Source organism: Pongo abelii, chromosome 5 (genome assembly GCF_028885655.2).
Source record: "Pongo abelii isolate AG06213 chromosome 5, NHGRI_mPonAbe1-v2.0_pri, whole genome shotgun sequence".
NCBI lineage: Eukaryota > Metazoa > Chordata > Mammalia > Primates > Hominidae > Pongo > Pongo abelii.
The window spans coordinates 39,101,064-39,118,134 of NC_071990.2; the positions used below are offsets into that span (position 1 = coordinate 39,101,064).

The 17,071-nt window shown below is 37.9% G+C and overlaps 1 protein-coding gene across 1 annotated transcript in view; it reads left to right on the plus strand.

Annotated features, from left to right (window-relative positions):
* DNAH8 (dynein axonemal heavy chain 8) overlaps positions 1-17,071 on the plus strand; it is a 393,081-nt gene that overhangs the window by 206,810 nt on the left and 169,200 nt on the right. The window contains exons 36-43 of the mRNA XM_063724765.1: positions 1,388-1,587; positions 4,471-4,624; positions 6,062-6,225; positions 7,382-7,484; positions 8,505-8,609; positions 8,995-9,156; positions 13,598-13,822; positions 16,537-16,709. Coding sequence (XP_063580835.1) covers positions 1,388-1,587; positions 4,471-4,624; positions 6,062-6,225; positions 7,382-7,484; positions 8,505-8,609; positions 8,995-9,156; positions 13,598-13,822; positions 16,537-16,709 — 1,286 coding nt within the window. The remainder of the gene's footprint in view (positions 1-1,387; positions 1,588-4,470; positions 4,625-6,061; positions 6,226-7,381; positions 7,485-8,504; positions 8,610-8,994; positions 9,157-13,597; positions 13,823-16,536; positions 16,710-17,071) is intronic.

Genomic DNA, 17,071 nt, shown 5'->3' on the forward strand with positions numbered 1-17,071 from the left:
CCCCATGGGAACCAAAGGCCTGGCCCCAGTGACCAGGCCTCAGGCCTGTGTTTCGGCTCCACCAACTGGTTTGCATAGCTTTTCCACTTTCGGTTCATGGATATGTTTATCTTTTTTTTAAGCCTGGCTCTGTTTGCTTTTTTACTTACTTTTAAAAAATTATTTTATCCATTATTCTATGTTTTTGGAGTTGAGAAAATGCACCATGTAACCAGAAATCTCCCAAATATATGGTTTGGGTTTTCTGCCTTCCCCTACCTCTTTTTAACAACATGTGTGCACGAAAAGCTTTTCTTTCAAAGCATTTTTGTCCTATTTGTAAATATCACTAGAAACAAAGAGTTAGAAACACTTTGGTGACCATCTCCTTCTTATAAGTAGGTTTTTATACTTAATAATATAGCCATTCATAGGCTGTGCTTTATTATACAATTTCAAGTAATTCCAGGCTTCTGTTAATGACTCTTGGTACACAAAACAGAGTCTTGGTACTGTCTACCCCAGATACATCTAGTTGCTCAGCCACACATGCTCTACCATTAGCCAAATTAGATTCCTGCTGTTACTGGACTCACTGCCTCTAAAGGAAGCCTTCCCTTCAGTACAGAAATCCTCTTCCTCCCAGAGAGCTTCTGCTGGAATCTCACCTCCTCCTCTACGAAGCTGTTCCTCCTCAGCACAGGCTTCCCTCCTCAGAAATCACCGTGGTTCACATCATTCTTAAGACATTTATTACACAGTAATTTGTGTTAAGATCATTTGTGGAAACATCTCACACCTTAAAATTCTTTTTCATCTCTGTAATTCTAACTATGAACACACATTGAGGCATTGTGGGGAAAATATGTTACTTTTATTTTCTTTCGTGTGTCTTTCTTATTAAGTATTCTAAAAAAAATATATAGAAAAACCCATAAGAAAAAAACAACTGATGCTTAAGCAAATGAGATATTCATATTAGGACCCGAACAGGCAGGAATATAGTAATATCTATATGTTACTTGAAAGAGTTCAAAAGACTCCCATGTATATTCTCATTTGAATCTCATAGCTAACCTCTGGGATAAACAGGGCAGCTGTGATTATCCCCATTTTAGCCAAAAGCTCGAATTGAAAACATAATCCGAAAAATGATGATTTAAGTTCCATTGTTTCATGTATGTGATACAGAAAAATAATTAGTAGTCGGCGATTAGTAAATAATTAGTAAGGCTCTAGTGTCAAGTTGCAACACAATGATCTGAAGCCTTTTCTTGGCTGTAAAATGACTAAATGAACTGGGTGACTTACAGGTCCCTTTCAAGCTAAAAAACAATTATATGATTTGATGATGCACTTAATTTGTAGTTGAAAACATCATGACATATACTTTGCTTTTCCTTCAAAGGATATTTGCATATCTGCCATTAAGGAGAAGGATATTGAAGCCAAGCTGACTCAGGTGATTGAGAATTGGACTAACCAAAATCTGAGTTTTGCAGCATTTAAGGGAAAAGGAGAGCTCCTGCTCAAAGGAACCGAATCGGGAGAAATTATCACTTTGATGGAGGATAGTTTAATGGTCTTAGGGTCTTTACTCAGCAACAGGTAATTTTATAATTTGAGGGAGAGGTTTAAATGGGATATTTAGGGTTATAAAATTCTAAGTAAAATCTCAGTTTTAAAGCTCTTGCATTGGATAGGATTCTGCACTAAATTGCTGTTATCTTGTCTGTTCTTATACAAACTGCTTGTTTTCTGTAATAATCATGGCCTCCATCTCTTCTTTAATGGTACTCATCTCCCCTTCCCTATTTTTTCTGGTGGGCCCCATCCTAATTATTCCTCCCCAGACTGGCATCTTGTCCTCTGAAGGTCTTGGCTCCCCACTGAGATGACCTCTTCATTTCATCTTTTCTCTCCTTTGTTCCTCTGATTTGACATCATTGACCTCTTGGCTAATCCTGTTCAAACATTCACCCAATGGCCCAGGAAAAGCCTGCTGGCCACCCGTGAGAGCAATCTACCACTACAGCAATCTACCACTAGAGCAATCTACCCATTAGGGGCTTGGCACTTACTTAGAGACTTTCATTTTTTATGGTGAAAAGAGCCTGAGACCATTACGGCCTGAATGAGGTCACCTGTTCATCATTGAACTACGAACCAGCTTGGAGGTGCCTATGATCTTGAGTGCAGCTTTAGGAAATTGCTGTAGGACTCAGATTAAATATTCTGTTAGGTCTTTGGCACTGGCACCCTCTATTCTTCTGGCTGACTGTGCAGTAGTTCTCAACTATTCTTCACCTGAACACACCTAAGAAATAGGTAATATCCCTTTTCCAGGTTGGGATCACTGGTTAGTGAGTGGCATCCTGCATGACCTCTGGCTCCAGGGGCAGTCTTGTATTTGCATAATGACAAAGCTGCCAGTCCAGGGAGTTCTGAGTTGAATATATAAAAGTCACGGTCCTCGGATGCATCCTGTGCATTCAGGGAATCCTGGCAAAGATGACCATAGGATATTCAGTACTTCCTAGGCTTCATGGGCTACTGCTGCCCTATGGTTCATTGCAGATTTTGCCATCGGACTTCCTGGATGATGACCTCTTGATGAAGGGATGTAAATTCAGGATTTGAAGGCTTTCTTCAATTCATACTTACTTGGACATAACCTGATTAGTAAAATACCTATTTGTGTATTAGTAAACTCAATGTTTACAAACTTCTAGGCCCTGCCAGAAAGAGTATAAGGATAGCTAAGAAGTCATCAAATTCTGGGAGATTCTCCTCCTAGAGAACTTTGCAGTGCCAAGTAGGTCTGGAAAGCCTGTTCCAGAACTAACCACAGACTGACCTAGTAGTGAGTCATACCTGCTGGATCTCTAGGACTACTTTGATGTGACTTCAGAAGGAAGCTGTATGTCTCCTTGGGTGAGACTTGACTGTAGGTATTGCCTGGATTGTGACACTTCCCTGGTGGATCCCTGATTCCATAGGACTTCACGGGCCATGGTGGGTTTGACCACACAAAGTTGTACAATGCAGGTATCTGTCCAAAGGACAGAAACTAGCTATGCTCGATTTTATTTCAGATCTCCCTTTTCCATCTTTAGAAGTTATACACCATCAAGGATGACTCTTCTTTTTCTGTGCAGAACCATTTTTGGCCTATCTAGTTGCTTCATCTCCCTAAATGCCTGCCCATGCCATGATGGTTTACATGTCTTTATTTGGAAGATGTTTTTGGCATATTGACTGCCTTTCAGCTCTCGACCAGTGGCCAGGGAAACAGTATAAACTGAGTATTGGGAAAAATGCCTCTTACTGCCTGAACAACTGGATTACCTACCTCCTTAGAGCAATTTATGTACAACTCCATTTATAACTTCATGTATAATGTAGGCTTTCAGGGAAGTTATAAGTTGTATTCAGGCATCAGACCGTACCCAGAAAAAACCCCATTCTACATGTGAATCACTCTGTCCTAGATCAAGAAAAGTTTGAAGATCCTAGTCAACAAGTGCCACTCATCAGCAAATGCCACTGCACCACATTGAAACTGCTTGCCCTTGCCACACACTGCAGTCGGCTTCTTGCTCTAACTGTAGGTAGTTGGGTTTTTTACCCAGTAGCCTTCCATTGCTTCCTCCATGGCATCCATTCTATTTCTTGTCTTCCTTTGTTGTGCTTAGCTTTCTGGACCCCTTGTATTCTCATAAAGACTTCAGCAAGCCCTGATCAGAAGACAGGAGCCATGCTATATGAGGGTAACAACCCTGGGTCTCTAGCACTGCAGAATCTAGTTGCAGTACCTGATGTAATTCTCTGTCTGTGGGTGGGAAGATCACCCTGTAAGTGAACATCAGACCTCAAGCTTGACCCTGGCTTTGTGGTCATCTTCTCCAGGTGAACCTGGTGGTACCTAACCCTCTCCTGATCTTTAGGGATCTGATTTGTCCTGTCCCTTTAGAGATAGTCTGTCTCTTGCTGGATGAAAATAGTCTGTCTTGCTGGATGAAACCTTCAAGACCATTCATAAAAGGAAAATCCATGGATAGTGTTCTCTTTCCCTAGATTCAATAGTTCCACAGACCAGTAACACTGTCTTACGTGTTACTCTCACAAGCAGACCCCACTTGGATTTGGTTCACAGACGTTTTGGAAAACCATCTTATTCCTTGCTTGGCATTTACTCCCAGAAGCAACCAGCACAGGTCCTTTGCTGGACCTATGCACCATAAAACTAGGCCCATTCTCCTATTCTATGACTGACACATGGGAACAATAAGTAAAATCACTATAGTTATATGAGTTTTATTCATGAAAAGAAACAATTTTTATTAGCTGTATGATATCTATTAGGAACTGCCCTTTTAGGACAAAACATTCATTCCCCAAGTAATATTTCTTCTGGAATTTACTTTGGTGAGGCCATATTATTTTCTGAATCTTCTTTGAAATGTGATCTTTTCCGTTCTTACCTTTTAGATACAATGCTCCATTTAAAAAAAATATCCAGAATTGGGTGTATAAATTGTCCACTTCCTCAGATATAATTGAAGAGTGGCTCATAGTACAGAACCTTTGGGTTTATCTTGAAGCCGTCTTTGTAGGTGGAGATATTGCCAAACAGCTGCCTCAGGTAAATATGGCTTTTGTAATTACTGAGAAAATAATTTGGTGTATGTTGTCTATATGTCTCTGTAAAAGTCTTCACAAAGACATATGGTCAAGGCTTGACTATGCCAGGGTTTGGCAAACTATGGCCCACTTGCCTGTTTTTGTAAATAAAGTTTTATTGGAACGCAACCACATCCATTCTTTTATATATTGTCTGTGGCTGCTTTAGCTCCACAATAGCAGAGTTGAGTAGTTATAACTGAGATTATATGGCCCAGAAAGTCTAAAATCTTTACTATCTGGCCTTTTACAGAAAAGGTTTTTTAGAAAGTGCTGGCCTCTGATTGGCAGAAAGGAGGAACTCATATAGTTTTAAACAGTGAATAATCTCGAGGTTGTTTGAGGATGTGAGGTACGTTCAAATGCAGTACTATTATAGTAGTTCATCTCTTCTAAGAGTTAACCTCATAATATTCCTCTGAGAATAGTATTAAAATTAATCTATATTCTGTAAGCACAGATCAACTTTAGTTATTAGTAAGTCTACTACTAGCAGATCAGAAACATACTGTGGAGCAAGAAAACAGCCTTGGGAGGCTGTAACAAAACCTTTAAAACAGCTCTATTGGGGCCTTTTAAATAAATGCCAATAACTATAATAACTGATAGGTTTAGTCGATGAAGGTAACTTTGCTATTAGAAAATTAAGCCTGCTCTTCCTAAACTTCTGTATTTACAAACAGGATCTATATAGGTTAAAAATCAAGGATAAAAGAGGTTTTTTTTTTTTTTTGAAAATGGCTGATTTCCTTTTTACTAATAGCACATTTTTAAAACATTAAACTGAAATATGTCATTTTTGTTTTTTAATCAGAAGTCTGTATTTTTAAAAGAGGAAAGATTATGCCAATTGCTAGAGGCATTTTTGCAATTGAGTGCAAAGCTTAATATCATTCATAGTAAATAGAAAATTTTCACTTGCAAAAATGTAAATGAAACTTTGTTTGGTGGCTTTACTGTCTTTTTTCTTTTTTTCTCCGCCCTGGGGTACTATTGAGCTGTAATTATTCCAAGGATCCTGAGATCAAATTATTTTCATGCTTCTTCAGTTTGCTCCTCAAACCAAAACACCTGGGGTGCTGAAACACTAGATTGGAACTTTAAGTTGATAGCTCTGCAAATTAATCATGTGGTACTTTGAAAAACATGTTAAATGCAATGAAACAAATAAGCAATAAGCCTCATTGTGATAAAGAAGCATTTTAATATGCAATTTTATAACTTTGGGTTTGCGTCACTCAGAATTAATTCAAATGAAAAAGACATTGTCTGTTTAAATTATGCAGCCTGAGACTAATAGAGGCTGGTTTGAAGAACTATAGAAAATTCCAAGGTGAAGACTTTGCTTTTTTTCAATTATCCAAATGCTAATCTTTACTGGCTATGGATGCGTTTTCAGGAAGCAAAACGTTTTCAGAATATTGACAAGTCGTGGATAAAAATAATGCAGCGAGCTCATGAGAATCCCAATGTGATTAATTGCTGTGTTGGAGATGAAACCATGGGACAACTTTTACCTCATTTACATGAGCAGTTGGAAGTATGTCAGAAGTCACTCACAGGGTAAGAGTTTAATTTTTAAATCACGTATCATTTTGTATGTGACAGTGTTTTATCCCAAACTTACTAGTATTGACTACATTTCTGGTTTGGTAGTGATGGTTAAAGTGGGGCTAGGAACTTAAAATTTCACATAGATTGAATTTTTCTGTGAGAAAGGCACCTTTGACTTGGGGGTGGTTAAGGCATTGTATTAGTTTCCTCGGGCTGCTGTAACAAATTTCCACAGACAGTTGGCTTAAAGCAACAGAAATTCATTCTCACAGTTGTGGAGACATGAAGTCTGAAATCAAGGTGCTGGCTCCCTCTGAAGGCTCTAAGAGAGGATCCTCCCTTGCCTCTTTTGGCTTCTGGTGGCTCTAGGAGTTTCTTGGTTCGTGTCTTCATAACTCCAATCTCTGTCTCTGTCTTCACTTGGCCTTCTTCTCCTCTTCCTGTGTGTCTCTTATGACGACATTTGTCACTGGATTCAGGGCTCTTCAGGATCCTTAACTTCACTCCCTCTGCAAAAGCCCTTTTTCCAAATAAGGTCACGCTTCAGGATTTCAGGGAATAGGACCTGGACATGTCTTTTTGAGGGCTAACATTCAAGCCACTGCAGGTGTAGAATAGAAATGTGCACTAAGAGAACAATTCACCAAACTCAAAGATCATTTTTATTTTATTTTATTTTTACTGTCACAAGAGGATGGTGTCAGGATAATTTTTTTAAGGCAGTTCATTTTCAATCTCCATTTGAAATAGGGTGATAATACATCCTGGTTTGTCCAAGTTTATGCCTCTGTCCTGGCTTAATGGTTAGTTGTCCTCCGTTTCACTCTCAAAATGTGTTGGTTTGGAGATAAGGTTTGTGCTCCCCCTGGGTTTAAGCCATGAGGTTTCCAGCAGTCTCAGAAAGGTCATAGGAGGGCATCTGATGAGAAAGGAGAGGACAGCAGATGATGGGGCAGCCTTGCTCTGAATCTCTTGTTTTCCCAAGTGTCATCCATGGTGGAACATGGACTTTGGTTTTCACCAAACATTGCAGGGATAGGTGATAAATGACTTTAGGTGTTTGCTATTATCTTAGGAAAGATGTTAGTGATTATGTCTTGACTAAAAAAATAATAATTTTGGGGGAAAAAACCACTTGGTAACATACTATTGACTTTATTTGAAGGTATTTGGAGAAGAAACGATTACTGTTTCCAAGATTCTTCTTTGTATCTGATCCAGTTCTCCTGGAAATTCTTGGACAAGCCAGTGATTCCCACACCATACAGGTATAATCTAAGAAACTGTGATCTAAATTGCTTTTCCCACGACATACACAATGAAGAATAAAAGTGAAGTTAAAATCTTAAAAATGCAGGCAGGAAAGAAGAGTATTACAAATTACATTGATCATAAAATTTCATATTTTCTGTGTATTTGGAGCCTGTCATCCTGATGCAGTCCAGCAGTGTTGAGCGACTATGCATTGACTATGCCATTCCTAGCTGTGTGATCTTGGCAGGCTTCCTAATTTCCCCATGCCTCAATTCCGTATCTGTAAAATCAGGATATTAATGGTTCTCACCTCACAGGACTGTCATGAGGATTATATGAGACCATGCATAGCAAAGTCTGTAGCACACAGTATGTGTTTATTAAATCGAATTTATCATTTTGAGTATTTTATTCTAAATATTCTTAGACCAAATAGGGATTATATTTTGGATTTGTCCTTTTTTCCTTCCTCAATACTTCTCAAATGCTTTTAGCCATTTCCGAGAGCAATATTTTGGAAGAGGAAAAGAAAAACTGTAGCGAACTGAGAGTGGGAGACACAGAAGGTCCCATCCCAGGGCCAGTTCCGGTTTGGGGATCTGGAAAACGGCTAATGTTGTTTCCTTGTTGGTTTCCAGGGACTTGTAACAATGAGAAAAGAGAATGGAAAGGCTCTGTGAAAGGTGGAGGTAGAGCTAGGAGAGAGGGCAGGACTGAGCTGTATCTGTCGGGGGAGGAGGGGGGAGGCGGTATGGTCCAGTCCCCATCTGGTGGAAGGTGACAGTCCTTAGTCTAATCTGCATAGCATGGGAGGGGGGCATTTGCAGGACTTGGAGAAAACATTCCGCAGGGCTTGATTTTAAAAAGTAGACCTCCAAGCCAGTTAAAGGTCAAAGCAGAGTCTCTCTATATTTTTTGAGACAATAAAGTAAATACTTAACGTTTTAAAAAGATACAAAATATTAAGGCTTTTAAAAACATCTCAGCGGCTTTTATGTCCAGCCTCATGTGTGATGTTTTCCTCTGTCTTACAGCCACATCTCCCTGCAGTATCTGACAACATCAATGAGGTGACATTTCATGCAAAAGACTATGATCGCATCATGGCCGTCATATCAAGAGAAGGAGAAAAAATTGTTGTAATTTACCTTGCTTTAAATTTTGTTATTAGAATTTCTTTAAAAACTTAGGTTGAGGAGAATGCAGTTCTCCTACAGAAAAAAACAGGAGGAGAGGGAGTTCTCATTCTACAGCCCTGGGCTTTGTTAAAAACTAGTTTAGATAAATCCTTTAACTTCTCTGAGACTCATTTATAATTTATAAAGTGAAAGTTTTGGACTAGGTGATCCCTGTAGTTCCTTCCAGCTATGGTATTAGATGATTTTACCCATATTTAAAATATTTTGTATAAAATATGAAACTGTTTGCTTGGCATAGGGCACTATGATTTATTAAGTGTGCATGGAACATCTGTAAAAATGCCAAATTATTATCAATTTATAATATCCTTGTAATTTTTTTTAGTTGGATAATTCTGTTATGGCCAAAGGTCCTGTGGAGATTTGGCTACTGGATTTGTTAAAAATGCAGATGTCATCATTACATAATATAATTAGATCCGCTTTCTATCAAATCAGTGATTCAGGATTTCAACTCTTACCATTCCTCAGCCACTTTCCAGCACAGGTGAGAATACACAATGCTTAAGTAATGGTGAAAAGAAATGGAAATAAAGGGGAAGGATGCTTAGCAGGTGGTTGGCCTGATGGTGTGAGGCAATTGCAGCTTTGAATTAGGTTAGAGTGGCCTACTCACGCTCATTTTAGCCTCAGCTCCCAACCACCTGCTTGTCAACCTACACCATTCTAGACCAACCCATACCATGTCCCAGAGGAGGATATGCCACTATTTTCCCATCATGAAGGATACATACATTGAGTCTAATAGACACATATGTAAGTGTGTGTGTGTGTGTGTGTGTGTATTTGTATACAGAAACTCCTTGACTTATGATGGGGTTATCTCCCAACAAACTCATCGTAGTTGAAAATATCATTAACCAAAATGCATTTAATACATCTAACCTACCAATCATAAGCTTAGTCTAGTATATCTTAAAGATGCTCAGAACACTTACATTAGCCTACAGTTAGGCAAAATTATCTAACACCAAGCCTATTTTATAATAAAGTGTTGACTATCTCATATAATTTATTGACTACCGCACTGAAAGTGAAAAACAGAATGGTTGTATGGGTACTCAAAGTACAGTTTCTACTAAATGCATATTGCTTTTGCACTGTCGTAAAGTAAAAAAATTGTTAAGTTGTACCATTGAAAGTTGGGGACCATCTGTGTGTGTATGTGCATGTGTATGTGTGTGTGTGTATATGTATATATATACACCAATTCATAGATATGATACGGATATAGATATATGTAAAGGGAATGAGCATACCTTTTCTTGAAATGAAATCCATCTTGTCTTTAATTTCCCTTCAAGCAATTAAAAATGGACATAAATTGTTGAGAGGCTTTTTCATGCAACTAATGTTTAGAAAGTGAAGACCTCAAAGAGGCCAGGGTTGGAACAGGTACCAATGGTTTCATTACACTTTCATTCAAGAGAAATGAAAAGTGATGATTTGTGATCTGGCCAGAGAGAGCATGGGATAAAAGGCAAGAGATATCCAAGGAAAATGTGGGCAGTTTTTGCCCAAATGGTATTTCTTCTCCAACTACTCCTCCCAACCTGAGCTCCAAATCCTGAATTAGTGCATACAAAATGAAGACAGCTGAAATGATGTATCATTTATTCAAACCACAGAAGTACAGATACAGAATCAACCTTTACTGGAGAGAATAATATTGTGATTTTTATATTATATAATACCTTGGGAACCTTTAGTATTCTTATTAGCATTATTACCTTTGTGATAAAGCTTATAAAATACTTTGTTAAATTGAGAAAAGAGTTCCTGAAACTAAATCCACATATTTTCTCTCTCCAGACCCTGTATATCCTGAAGGAGAGGCTTGGCCTAAATTAGACTGAGGATTTAGCATTAGGTAGAGAGTTGAGAGCAAGTTCAGAACAGTGGTGAAGTTGAACAGGATGTAGTAGGAAAGATGACTAGTTTTCAGGATTTTCTCTAGTGTATGTGTGTGTATATATATATAAACATATATACACATGTATAAAATACTTTGTATTTCATATATACATATATACATAAATACAAAGTATTTTATGCAACGTATATAATGCATTGTATTATACAAAGTATTTTATACAATGTATATAGTACATTGTATTATACAAAGTATTTTATACAACCTATATAGTACATTGTATTATACAAAGTATTTTATACAACGTATATAATACATTGTATTATACAAAGTATTTTACACAACGTATATAATACAATGTATTTTACAAAGTATTTTACACAACGTATATAATACATTGTATTTTACAAAGTATTTTACACAACGTATATAATACATTGTATTTTACAAAGTATTTTACACAACGTATATAATACATTGTATTTTACAAAGTATTTTATACAACGTATATAATACATTGTATTTTACAAAGTATTTTATACAATGTATATACGTATGTATATATACGAATATATTCATATAAGTATATATGAATATATTCATATATGTGTATGTATACATATATACACATATATATTAAATTTTTTAAGGCATTTTTTCAAACGACTGAAATTTCTTACTGTCGAGTTAATTTAACATTTTTATCTGAAATTATTTGAAATTCCACTTCTGCTTTCTTTTAAAACATGTTTTAACTATTTTAATGCCATGGATCCTTGCTGCAAAATTTTGGAAAATGCAAAAAATATAAAAGTGGAATACATAGGTGATGGGCCACCATGGCACACGTTTACCTATGTAAGAAACCTGCACGTTCTGCACGTGTATCCCGAAACTTAAATAAAATAAAAATAAAATAAAAGTGGAAATAAGAATTTCCCATATTTCTACCACCTGGAAATTATGACTATTAATATTTTAGTGTATTCCCTTCCAATACCTTATTTATGTATTTATTGCTGTTTTCTCCTTTGTTCTTTTTTTAAATTGACATATAACAATTGTACGTATTTATGGGGTGCATAGTGATGTTTTGATGCATATAATATGTCTTGTGATCAGATGAGAGTAATTAGCATATCCATCATCTCAAACATTTATCATTTCTTGGTGTTGGGAACATTCAATATCCTCCTTCTAGCTATTTGAAACTATATGTTATTCTTAACTATAGTTATCCTACAGTGGTATAGAACAAGGGTCCCCAACCACCCCCACCTGGCCCGGCCACAAACCGGTACCGGTTCATGGGCTATTAGAAACTGGGTCGCACAGCAGGAGGTAAGCGGCAGGCAAGTGAGCATGACTGCCTGTGCTCCACCTCCTGTCAGATCAGCGGTGGCATGAGATTCTCATAGGAGGGCAAACCCTATTGTGAACTGAACTGTGCATTTGAGGGATCGAGGTTGTGCGCTGCTTATGTGAATCTAAAGCATCCTGCGACCCCCGTCCATGGAAAAATTGTCTTCCATGAAACCAGTCCCTGGTGCCAAAAAGGCTGGGGACCACTGGTATAGATCTCTAACACTTAGTCCTCCTACCTGGCTATAATTTTGTGTCTTTTAGCAAATCCATCCCTATCCTCTTCTCCTTACCCTTCCCAGCCTCTAGTATTCTCCATTCTGCTTTCACTTCTCTGAGGTCAGCTTTATTTTAGCTTCCGTGTGTGTGAGAATATGTGGTGCCTTCTCATGTTGTTTAATGTGCTTATTATAGGCATCGAGTAATATTGATGAGAATGAGCATTCTTGTTTTGCTGTTTTGTTTTTTAATGAAACATCCTCTGGTTTTCACCACTAAGTCGCATGCCTTTTTAGACTGAGTATAAAAACATAATTTTAAGCTGTTCTTGGTGACTCAAGATAATGATTGTAAAGACTTGCCTTTGTATAGACATCATTATGCAGTGGGTTTTGGGGTCTGCTGGTCTATTTGTCTTTAAGTCAGGCAGCCTTACACTGCTATGCTTTTGTAGTTTTTCTCTTTGTCTTTCCCCACTTGGACCATCATCTGCTGCTGACAGGGCCAGAATCTGCTTGCTCTTGGGGGGCTTTCTGACACTGCTTATTTTCTCCGGATCCCATTGCTCACTTCAGCCAGGTGCTTTCATTTATCTTTAGCTGCAGCCCCCAGGATTGGCCACTGCTCTAGCAGGAAAAGTATCAAAGTCCCTGATAAGGCAGGGACAGAAAGAGAGTTTTATTCTTTCTTTTCTCACTGTTGAACCCATACCAAGCAGTATCCACATACTGCCTGCCCTGCTTTCAGTCCTTTTTTTTGGTCCTAATGATGTTGAATCTGTCATTCGACTCTGGATGAATGAGAGCTCCTGAAGGGACAACCATTTCAGTGAAGGGGTGAGGGTGGGGCATGCTCAGACCATTTTTATTACCTTTTCTGGGGCAGAAATTGTAGGTTAAGGTGACATCTTCTCACAATTTCTTTATGCCTTCATCAGGATACAAAGAATACAACCTTCTCCCCTCCTCATTTTCTGTCTCCCTCTCTCTTCTATAGATAAGTATAGAGACAGAAAAGTAGATGTAGATAAAAACTTGGATATCAGAGAGAGCCAGCAATCAAGAAAGGAGATAGGCAGCATACTGTTTTTAGAAGAGCAGAGAGACCTTCGGGAAGCCCTGTTCAAGAACAAGCAGATAATAAAGAGTTCCTTTGCTTTTCTTGAGAAAGAAAAATCATTGCATGAAGTATGCAATTGTCTCAGACTCTCTGTAGAAAAATTTCCTAACCATCTTCTGTAACACACATGTAGTTCAACAAATGGTAGCCAGTATTTTAATGATCATTAATCTATCTACTTTGAAATAATGAAATATTAACGGTTAAAACTTTAACTGTTTCCCTCCTTTGGGAGTGAAGAAATGCAAGTCGATCTCATTTTTAGTTTAAAATGTGAATAAGTGACCACCAAATTTTATTGCAGATGTGCTTTAAATATTTGGTAAATTTTAATATTTTTCTGCTGGATCTGTAGGTTGGACTTCTGGGAATTCAGATGTTGTGGACACACGATTCAGAAGAGGCTTTACATAATGCAAAAGATGACAGGAAAATCATGCAAGTGACCAATCAGAAATTTCTGGATATTCTAAATACTCTCATTAGTCAGACAACACATGATCTAAGCAAGTTTGATAGAGTGAAGTTCGAGACTCTAATTACCATCCATGTGCATCAGAGAGATATTTTTGATGACTTGGTAAGGTATCTTTTTTTTTCTTAATTTAGTGTACTAACTAACAATGAACAGTTAAGAATTGTATATGTTGTCTAACTTACATGAACTTTCCATTTACTTGGTCCTTTTTCATAACTGTCCATCAATATCATGTTCACAGTATTGTATTTCTGTATTGGATGGCTTAAACAACCATATTATGTATTCATTTGGCACTCTGAAAGTTTGGAACCAACTGATGTGATATGAGCCAACTAATTGTTCCATTAAACCAAATAACCAGGAACATGATATAATTTAGGTCATAAGCTATGCTGGGTCGATTGGAAAAGGAGCACAGGTGGAACGGAATCAGGCTTCAGAGCACTGTCACGGCTGTTCATCCAGTTGATGGTGATCATGGGCTTGATTTAGGCAAAGTTCTGTAGGGTGGAACTAAGAAGGGTAAGTGTTTGAATTCCTTTAGAAATGGGACTCTAACCAGTGGCCTTGACCAAGGCCAACTTCTAAAGCAAGGATTTTTCTATTACAGGTGGTTTTGAAATGCCACTATTTGATAATGTTTACCTCCCATTTAACTCCTATTGCTTTAGTCTACTTGATTTGATACATTTTAAAGATATCTCTTTCCTTCATCAGAGACACATAATTCATGCAGGTTGGGTCCTGTTTTAGAGAATGTGATCACAGACTGCCTGTTTCGAAGTTTTACCAAAAGTTCTGATCAGATAATTTATATTTATTGAAGATTATTTGAAGGACAACCAGTCAGTCCATCCATCCCCCTGCAACCCAGATCCTTGCTTCTCAAAGTATTACATGCCGACCAGTGCTTTGGTATCACCTGGAAGTTGGTGAAAAGAGCAGAATCTCCAGCCTCCCTCCTCCCATCCAAGACCTACTGAATCAGAATCTGCATTTTATCAAGATTCTTAGGAGATTCATATGCACATTGAAGTTTGAGGAAAAACTGCGCTAGGATTTATCTCTGGATTAAGCTACTATCAGAAAGCTGCACACTTATATTGTTTTGGCCTTCCACGGACTAGCTTTTACTAATTGCAGTTACCATTATACTTTGACTTTAATTGACGTCCACCTCAAGAAGCACTAGTATGGAGTTCATTATTGTATCTGCTGTCAGCATACATTTGAGGATGTTGTCTATACATCTCTCACTGGCTCCTAAAGCTGAAGTCCTGTAAAAGAAATTTCTTTTAAAATTAAGTGCTGAGCAAACTTTACTTTACATCCAGAGGGATTAAAAAAAAAACCATGTACATAAGGAAAACTATGAAACCATTTTCTTTTATCTTAATCACCATTGAACTGTTTGCATCCCAACTAAATGAGATCTCATGGTCAACATATATGCATTTTATTTTTCCATGTACAATTATTAGAACAACCTGATATACAGCAAGAACTCAATAAATATATTAACTATTCTTCTTTTCTTCTCCACCTCCTCCTTACCATCTTAACAGATGGTTGAAAGTAGCTGGCCGAGAGCATCCCCACAGCCTTGAGTCCTGTGTTACAGAGCATTCCCTGTGGGTGGGGCCAGACTGTGTTACCTGAAAGTAACTCAAGGTGATGAATACAAACTGTGCTTTAGGTGGGAAGCCAGTCCTTAACTAGAGGAGGAAGCAAGATCATAACCAAACAACAAACAAGAACAAAAAGCAGGACGGTAAATAGCAAGGAATATGGAGGCCTGGTCAGATGGAGATCTGAACATTGTATAGTAGCCACGAGTCCATTTTTTAGTGTCAATTGAATGACCTGGAAGTGGGCCTACTGGGTTTAAGAGCAGGGAAGGGGACCACTTGCCACTTCCTGTGTTGATTCTTCTGAATGGGCAGGACCGGTGTTTCACCAGTTTCACTGGAAAGTCACAAAGCTCCTCAGAATGTGGTTGTGATGGAATGGAGTTCCTAAGGTTGCTTACCTGGTTTCTGTCTCTTTGAATGGACCAGGTACTAGAGCTTGCATCCATGGCTATGGGAGCCCAGTACCTCTTGCCTCACATGTATATGCTGATGACTAGGCAGGTTGGGTGGCTTGGCTATAGTGCTGGTGCAGGGAGACATGTGCATATATAACCATGTGTTTCCCTGCTTAATCCCTTTAGTGGCTTCCGACTGCTATGAGGACATTCCTAAACCCCTTTCCATGGCCCTGTGAACCCTCAACTCTCATGCTTTCTCTAGATGCCGGGATGCCCCAAGCTGTACTGACCTTTTTTCAATTCCTTGAAGATGCCAATCAGATCTTCTGGGCATTTGCCTATAGCACTTACTCTTCCCACACCCTCGTGATCCCTTTTGTTCCCCGCTCCTGGTGGCCCGGGCTAATTCCTACTGTTTATCTGGGTTTTAGTTTAGATGTTTTCTTCCTCTGAGTGCCCCTCTCACATACCCTGGAGTAGTTTGGTCCTCCTGTTCCATATATTCATGAGCCCTGAATTTCGGTGGTGGTGCCCTTTGTACTTTATTGCAATGATTTGTTTCACTGTTTGCCTTTTGCCCTTTTCTGTAAGCTCTGGAAGCCTGGAACCATCTCTGTCTTTGTTTGCCTAGCACAGTGTCAAGCATAGGAAGAAACTCAATAAATGTTTGTTAAGTGAATAGGAATCAGTTCATCAAAGAGTGAATTAAAAAAACTGCCCACATGCTTATGTTTTATGCTATTGCCATTCAGTATATAACTTTTTTGTATTTTATGTTTTTAAGGTAAAAATGCATATCAAATCACCTACTGATTTTGAATGGCTAAAACAGAGTAGATTTTATTTTAAGGAAGATTTGGATCAAACTGTGGTGTCTATTACAGATGTTGATTTTATTTACCAAAATGAATTTCTGGGATGTACTGATCGCCTTGTTATCACTCCATTAACAGATAGGTAGGAAACCCAGTTTTTGTTTTTTATTTTGTAATTTTAAAATGTGTTTAACATTATTTATAGTTGAATTTGAAATATTAACAAAAGTATATTTCTGTCATGCTGGGTAGATGCTAGCTCATTAAAGTCAACCTAACAATGAAATAACCACTTAAATATACATGTGCATTGAATTTTTATGAAGTAGAAAAAGATAAAAGAATAAAAGCAAACTTGAATGTTGACTGTGAGTAATTTAATGGTGAATTTTAGATTGCAAGATGGAAAAATATTCCTAGAATCCCAAAAGAAGTTAAAATTGCAAAGAAGGAAGGTACCTTGGAGATCATGTAATTTAGTCTTTGTATTTTCAGATGTGGAAA